Below are 8,861 nucleotides of genomic sequence, written 5' to 3'. Positions count from 1 at the left end.
CTCTAATCTTTGTCCTTAGCGTTTGCTTCCTGGTGCTGAAGAAATAGTATATCAAATACTAAAGACGGTGTTTGACCACATTTTTTAATCCCCAAGGAGAAAGCAGAAAATACTATGCTAGGCGGAGTGTTGTGACGAACTTCGAGGCGCTAGAAATGTGGTGAAACAAGCCCAGTGCATGTCGTGAACGTTTTATGTATCTCCTCAATCGAATCTCAGAAAAATCTATGCTAATTGAGATCAGATACTCCAAAAAAGCGCCACGATTATGATTTCTTTTGTTTCAACTCTATAAATCGTTAATGATTTTGAGAAACTATGATGGTGATCCGCGAAGATTTCTCTTACTGACTAGTCGTAGAAGTAATTCTTCACTTGCTTTTATTCCAGTCACAAAAACATTCGATGCAACTTACTGTCTCCTCCTCCTCCATTACCGGGTTTGCCTGTAAAACAAAATAATTCTCCTTATTTAGATCTTGGAAATACGTAAATATCTAAACAAATATCTTCAATTACTCTTTTCATTTTTTTGCAGCCTGCAGGACGGCCGGTGGGTGTATCGTGTTTTTACCCCTGAAGGACACAAGGCACTAGACCGGACACACAGTGATCATCTCCCCCCTCCCCCCCACCGGGGGGAGAATCTTCTTTTTTGCATTTCTGACACAAGTAACTCATTATCTGACCGCAGTAAAAATTTTAAAAAAATCTATCGACTGGAAAATTTTCGCGCGAACGTCCTTAAGTGACATTTTCATAATAGCGATAAAGACGATTGTAAATGTGACAAAATTAATATCGCATATATTATATTTTATTATATTTTATATTTTATACGTTATATTTTTTCCGGCTCAATACCCTTAAAGGATTCGCGAAAGCTGCCACTGTGAACCTTTGGAAGCTAAACACCCTAAGAGGTACTAAAAACCGCTTTTTTGACCGCTAAAGTTACGACAAGCACCCACTTCCTTTTTATATGAAAGTCTCCTCGGGTCATCTCCACTCTTGTGCTTCGCGCGATACCTTAATAAAAAACCTTGTTAATAAAGGCTTGCCTGAGAAATTCGATTGGCCACTCCACAGACATTTTATTTTCCGTTTCGTTTGACAACTTATTGTAGCGTGAACTTTGTGAAAATGTCATGAAATGTCATGGTGTTAAAAAAAAGGATCGAGGTTTTTTTATTTTGTTTTTGACAGCTTCCACTTGACGATCGATCGATCTCCTTGTCAAAATACACTCTTGTAACATAACTTACCGTACAAGTACTGAATTGTATCAACATCATTCTGCTGCAGCTTGAAGTTTGGTACATATCCAGTGAAGTATGGATACATGACAGCATTTCTGACATCAGAGCGATGGATACCAAGTGAGTGACCGAATTCATGTGTAGCAACCCACAGAAGGCTTGTACCACTTGATGTTCCATCGGTGAATCTTTCATCTTCGTCAAAGTGTGAATGGCCGTCTGAGGGGAAGAAGGCGTGTGCGAGGACGCTGCCTTTTCCGTCGAATGGGTAGGCGCATGTTCTCTCAGACGTTCCACCATGAGTTTTACTTCTAAAGCTAAGAATCCAGAAAGAAACAGCGAAAGTATATTAAGGGAGCTCCGCCTTAACAGACTTGTCCTGCTAAGGACATGATTTTTGTGGTGACAATTTTTGCGTGCTCTAAGTTAACATGACGTGGGAAATCACCATGCTCTTCCAATTTCTTCACTGGCTCGATCATCTAAGAAGGCCAGAGGAAGTCTTTACTCCAGGTCATGTCTCATAAAGTTCTATTACCATTTTACTGGCGTCAGCAAAGGCAAATCATGCATGGGGTACATGCGAAATAATTCCATCAGTTAAGTCAGTGAATCCCCAGTAACTTAATATGATCATTTGAATGATACCTATTGAGAAATACTTTTACGTTGTACTGTTTAATGTGCTAAATGTTACAAGTATGCTCACCTGTTCCTAAGGTCAGCAGAGGAAGCGCTGGAAGCTTTGGAGAAAGACAGTCCTGATACATCAGCTCAGTATTTCAGTGCTTTGGCAAACACCGCGTCTTGAGTGGAATGGTCCAAATCTACTCCATGCTCAACAAAGTACGTCAAGTGTTTCTTGCTCCATCTGGACCCAGTCTTAAACCTCTTCACGCGGCCTTCTTCATCAACATCAGGCATTCCACAACGTGGCTTCTTTGTCTGTGCAATAGTGGCCTCATCTAACTCAGTGCCAGTCACGGGCAGACCAGTGAACTCTCGGAATTTTCTGATGGCTGTTTCAACGTCATGATTTCCTGAACGCGACGGAGATATATAGTGGTACTGGCTCAGAAAATTCTGTGAAAGAAAAAAAAGGAGAAAACTAAACCTTAAAACGGATTTTTTCTTTAGGAACGGGTGTCTTTGGTTCCAGACACTTTCAAAATTTGCAGCAACCAGGCAACCAACCTCTTAACTGAGACGAAACTGAGTTTAAAGATAATCCTCTGAATCTGTCTACGCTGGAACGTTTGAATTGCTTTTAGAATTGATCAAAAAGGAGAAAAAAAGCGTTGCCAAACACAGGCTAGCTATAACTTTGCAAGGAGTTGAAAAAACAAACAACATAATATGGAGAAGATATCACTCTCTATAGCATTGCTCTCGTCATCGTCTGCTGCAGGGACAATGACCTGGGAAGCAAGAACGGCCAACAAAATGGAACACAACATGTTGAATACTAGTTCGGTTCGGATTTTGCAATTGAAGTTATCGACTGTAACGTCTTTTATAACCAGCTTTGTGCTAATCTGAACAACTTGTGAAAACTCCAGCTGTCAGATGTTTGGGGCTTCCGAGACACGATTTTGAAAAAGCAGGTAAACTTTGCCTTTAACGTTTTGTCCAGGAAGACTTTTATCGCCATTGTTGGTGTTTGTAAAAGTTACCATAACATTGCCCACACTTTTAAGGTGAATAAACATTTTTTTAAAATTTTTATAGCCAGGTCAAGTACTACTGGTTAGTTCAGTCATCCGGAGGAGGGGGCACTCCGTATAGAGCACCATATGGGGAGGCTCTGTCGGAAAGGATTGCTGTTGTCAGGCCTCAGGTATATACAAGAGTAGAGGTTTTACCAGCTTAAGAGTAAGGAATGGTTGGGAATACTGCCATTTGAGTATTTAAAAGGACCTTTCACAATGTCTTGCACCAACTCATCTAAACTGATTTTGAGGTAAATTAAATCTAGAGAAAATTTTAAGACGAGATGGAGCATTTCTATTGACTATGAAAGCCCATCATTTTAGGATTAGCTTTTCTGTTAAAAATATGTGTAAAGGGTTTATCATTTTGGAACTGTGTAGCCTCCCAGTATAACGTTTATTACATAACTCCCCCTCTCCACGAAAAGAAAACCCCACGGTTAGTTCGCTATTTGTCATTACTTTTAAATTTTTTTCAAGTAAAAAGCTTTGTGAATACTTATTGTAAAAGGTGCTATAGCAGGTTTACTGGTTCTGAATGTTAATACTGATATATATATAGGTAAGATTATGGCTAAGGTTATCAGTTCCATTGCAGTGTTACGTAACGAAATGGTTTTATTTGTTTACTGTCGAAAACTGAACTGCAATCAACAAACCCTGGTGACTGAAACACAATGAAGGTGTGAAACTCAGGTGACTGTGTTTTTGGCGGAGGAGGTGGAAGGGAAGGCGGACAATCTAAACGGTGAATCGTTTTTCTTTTTTTATTTCTTCTCCAGGTATTGCAAACAGTTTCAGTTATAACCATTCAAAACATCGCTTGTGTGATTAATTTAGCGAGCTGCCCACCCTTAAATTTCTTTTCGATTGCAATCGATCACAATCGGTTTTTCAGCGATATTTGTTGTGTAAATTGGTTTTTTTCCTTTGTCTTTCATGTTGGATCAGGTTGCGGTGTGGAGACTGAACCGGGGGTTTTCATAAAAGCTGCCCGTTCCTGATCAAATACTTCCCTGTAGCTGTTTAAATAATTAAGATTTTGTTTGTCACTTGTATCGGAAGGAAAGGTAGTTAAAATGTAAGTAGATTATCTCACAAAATCACATTTTTTGGAGTCAGTACAATTCAAATCAAATACGAAGTATATAATTCTAAATTGATTCGAAAGATAAAAACTGATTTTGTTTATTTCTGAATCGCCTTTATGGGACCGATTCAAACCCGGCCATACAGTGACCGGACAAAAGTACAGTGGACGCCCGCCATACGATCACCCCTCTAGTACGACCACTCTTTTATGGCCTGAGCAAAAGCCTACTCATTCTCCTATCTGAAAACCCCGTTAATCCGATCACCATTTTTTGGGGTGCTCAGTCCTTATTTTCTTTATAAAATTACCCCGTTAAGGGCCCATTAACCGATTTATGCGCGCGCTCCCGCGCGTTGCTAAGGAGGTGAAATTTCACTTCCGGTTACTTACGTCAACCTGAGCACGAAAAATAAAAATAACTAAAAAACTTGCAAATTCGCTTACGTTTTAGGTGTTTTTCTTTGTATTTCACAAAATGCAAAGTAAAACAAGTACGAGCAAAGACAAAATAAGAGAAAGAAAGAAAAACAACGGCAATAGAAAGAGAAAAACTAACTCCGTGTGGCTTTGTTTAATCTTACCGAAGTGCGCTGGTAGTTTAAATTGCGCACGCGCTGAAACGTAACTTCCAATAGATATCGGGCGCACTTCCGGTTTCTTTAAATGCTAAAGGAAACGCGGTTTTTCATTAAATCCAGTCTTTTTCGACGAATTTCGATTAAAGCCAACGTTGGAAACATAGCTATGCATTCCTTTTTCGAAATCATGCTTTTTTCGGAAAATTACGAATTTTTCAATATTTTGAAATGCTCTCAAAATCTGATCTTTTAGAAATAAAACAAAATCGATGCATAGCGTAATGAGGATTTAAATTAAAATGTTAAATCAATGAAAAAAATCCCGATTAAGTAATTTGCCTGGGAGCCTTTGCATTTTTCTGTATTAGTCACATGACCATGGGCGTGACCTGATGACGTCATCACTACTGTTACTGATGATGAAAAAGTTAAAACACATCAAATAACTCTGAACTAACTAAAAATGATGAGGTTATATGAGAATAAATTTTCCTTAGCAACGGCTCGAAAAGATCGGTTAATGGGCCCTTAATCATAACAATTACAGATTCCTCAAATGTGATTGGTGCATAAACTGCTGTATTTTGCTTTAATTAATCTTCAAAGTTGTAATAGGACAGTGTAATCGGACAGTTGGCTGTAATCGGACACCTGTAATCGGACAGTTACATGAGCCAATCATTTTAAGTCCTCTCCACTAAATCCACCAATCACAGCATTGATTACAATCACTATAGTAACAAATTCAAGAGACTGACTTTGTGAAACTTTGGAGTTTAGTCTGTGTTGACTGTTTTGAAAGAAACTTAACCGCCATTTTGCAAGCTATTCTTCATAAATTTAATTATGATATTTAAAAATGACTATTAAAAGCGCTTTTTCAAATGAAACTTTTACTTTTGTGGGAAATTGTAATGGTTATGATTAATTGGTAACAGGACATCGTGTCGTCCAATTCAGTCTGTAATCACACTCGTGATTAACAAATCGGACTCCCGCTTCGCGGTCGTCCGATTTTGTTAATCACTCGTATGATTACAGACCGAATTGGACTCCACTCAGTCTTATTACCATTATTAATACGACCGGTTAAATTGACTGGTGAGGAAGCTGAATGAAGACAGACACAATGTGACAAATAACGGCTCTAACGGACATTTCACAAGAGGCCATATCCTGTTGAGGAACTCAAAGACGTCATTGTTTTTTCGCATTACATGTACTCGGTTTTGTTCAGTTGCAATGAATTGCTGTTGTAAGGTTGAAGAACAATTGTAAAAAGATTGATTTATGGCGGAATTAAAGGTATTCATGTGCAGTACATGTTTACGGCGTGTTGCATCATAATGTGACCCTACCTCGTTAATACGACCACCCCGTTAATACGACCAATCTTCCATGGCCCGAAGGTGGTCGGATTAACGGGGTTCCACTGTACTTCGCAAAAAAAAAAAAAAAAAAGAAATACTGTGTTGAAATTGACCTGAACGTGATAGATTCGGCCAAGGCCTATTATTGTACTGTTGTTCTACTTTTGTCTCTTTCACTCTCAATAAAATTCTGAAAGTGGCAACTCTTTTAGCATATACTTCGAGGCGCTACTTTCACGGATATCGCCAGGATATCGCAAATGTAATGTGTACACAGTTTGAAGACTCACTCAAAACAAGCATCAGTTATTGATGGTATCGTTTGTAGTAACCTGTTGGATCTTTTAGGTTAGTGAGTGAGGAAGAACCTATATAATTTCTTAACTTTACAGAAATTTTAAAGAGAAATTTCGCAAAGAATTAAGATCTTAGCTTGTGAAGCCTACAAACTTACTTTGAATGTGAGTCTTGATTATTTTTAATTTAACCGAAATGTTGGCTGACTGTCTAAGGATAGCAGTTTTGCTGGATATAGGTTGCAATAAATGGCTTGCGTACTGTTTTGGGAACAAATATAGCCACATAGCCATCAACGTAACGATTCGTTTTCCGCGTAAAGATATCAGCTGAGAAAAGAAAACTGCTTTTCATTTTGTTAAAAATCTGGCTTTCATCTTTCTTAGAATTCTTATCAATGAATGCTCTGATTTTCTTTGCCGAGGAGAACACGGTCGTCTGGATATTTTGCACTTTATTCGCTGAAAGCAAATTTTGCTGGATATTAAACTTCGCTCCAGGTGATTTCAATACCTAGGAAAATAAACATAATACCAATGTTTAACGATCAATCCGTGAAAAAAAAACAAAAACAAACAAAAACAAAAACAAAAACAAAAACTCCAAAGCATTGTAATTTTACAAAAACGTGCAGTCATGATGCCAAACCTTTTTAAACTCAGAGAAACTTGTTGAAGCTTCACGGCAATCATTTGGAATAGCTAGGTAAGTTTCAGTACATTTTCTTTCAGGAGCTCTGTTCTACCTCTAAAATTTGAAAACTATTCGCGAAACAACCAAATCGACTGTTACAACACAAAGCATGCAAATTCCTTCCGTCACCACCGTCGTGGTTCACGTTCTTTAGACAACGCAGAATTTGGACATTTCACGTTGTTGTTTTGCAGAGGACGGCAAAGAATGTACCAAGAATTATTATGCACTTGCACAGCCATTGTTCTGCTCATTAAATCTTTTTTTTAGCGACCTTGCCGTTGCCGTTGCCGATGTGGTTTTCTTAAGCTCCCTAAAGGGATCTTAAGCTTGCCTGTAAACATTTCTTTTTACAGACAAATAAGACACATGTATGAAGAGACCATAAACAGACGAATTCTATGAAAGGAATTAGAAAGGAATGTGTTGTAAAACAAAAATAGAAAAAATTTTGAGTCGCTAGATGGTAACAACTTTGACTCTATAGCCAGCTTATAGCCGGGTTGCAAAATCCTATTTCTTTGTAAGATAAACGAAAAAAGGCTGAACAGTGTACTTCTTTTTCTGCCCAGAGGCCCATTTCTCGAAAGCCCCGGAAACTTTTCGGGCCCGTAAAGCCATTCTAAGTTCATCTGTATCTTAAAACGGAGAAGTGTATACGTCTGAAACTTCTTGTTTGAAGGGAACCTCTGTTTATATTATTTATATTACATTGGCTAACTGCAGTCAGGTCCAGTCAGTCCTCAAGAAAATTTTGCACCCCAAATTGTAACAAGGCACCACAAAATTTCTAACCCAGAAAGTCCTCAGATACGTAAAATTCACGCCCTTTAAAAGGCCTCACATTTTCCCGTCTCTATTACAGTTTAACCTCGGTGCTTCGAACTCCTTGCTATATCGATCTCACTGAAATACCTTTCCCTTAGACTACGAGTAGTCCCTCTTTCGCTTAGTCAGTCGTGCGTGACGCGAAAGAAAACCGCGAGAAAAACATGGCCGCGCGAAAACCTGGAGACGAGGAGCGCGCGAAAGGAGCCCTTTCGTGCGGCCATTTTTTTCGCGCGGTTTTCTTTCGCGTCACGCACGACGGACTAAGCGAAAGAGGGACTACTCGTAGTCTACCTTTCCCTCGGATATAACCATGATAACTAACCGTCATTTAATACCTCTGGGTTTTATACTGGACTTATCAACAAAATGCAAGACTTTATGCTAAGGAAAGACCAGATTAAGAAACGCATTCACCGTATCTGAAATTCAGTTGAATTGTTCCCAACATGAACTAGTCAAACAGGATATAACAAACTGCGTCTTCACAGGAGTCCATTACTTGGCGTATAACACTTCATTTGAATTGGTGATGAAAACGTTGGTCCGGCGAGAGCAGTGCCAAAGCAGTGCCAAAGCTACCCAGTCAGTATTTAACAATTATTCCACTAGCGCGGTGAGCGATTATACCATGTAGAGCGTGGTAAAATGGATCATATACCATGATACCTTAGCCAATGAAAACTCTTGAGCGGCATTATCCAATGATACAGTTTTATTTTATAAAACGTAATACCGTATGCGTAAACTACCGCTTATAAACCCCTCCACTGATAAGCTCCCCCTGGTTATATACGGCACATCTACTCAAACCACAAAGTACATCGGGTTATAAACCCCCCCGGATATAAGCCCCCGTCTAGCTTTCCTTGTTTTGATTCGTTTTATTATGATCGATGTTTTATAGCTCAATTACCAGTAAATGAAAAACCTATTTCGATCAACTTGTGTAGCTACAGCTCGTTTAGAAACGGTTTTTTTATTCCGGATATAAGCCTCCTCGGATATGAGCCCCTCCGTTTATAAGCCCATCT

At 38.9% G+C, this 8,861-nt stretch overlaps 1 protein-coding gene across 1 annotated transcript; it reads right to left on the bottom strand.

The window, feature by feature from the left end:
* Positions 1-390: 390 nt before the first annotated feature.
* LOC110068308 (matrilysin-like) lies at positions 391-2,910 on the bottom strand. The gene is made up of 4 exons (XM_089297396.1): positions 2,875-2,910; positions 2,059-2,342; positions 1,266-1,576; positions 391-446 (listed from the first exon to the last, which is right to left on the bottom strand). Exons 1-4 carry the CDS (start codon positions 2,908-2,910, stop codon positions 391-393), a joined length of 687 nt encoding a protein of 228 aa, XP_089153522.1.
* Positions 2,911-8,861: the final 5,951 nt, after the last annotated feature.

This window comes from Orbicella faveolata, unplaced genomic scaffold (genome assembly GCF_042242905.1).
Source record: "Orbicella faveolata isolate gen_17 unplaced genomic scaffold, um_ofav_v1 contig_3, whole genome shotgun sequence".
NCBI lineage: Eukaryota > Metazoa > Cnidaria > Anthozoa > Scleractinia > Merulinidae > Orbicella > Orbicella faveolata.
Note: the sequence above shows the minus strand (reverse complement) of the source record. Positions and strands in the feature narration are given on the sequence as shown.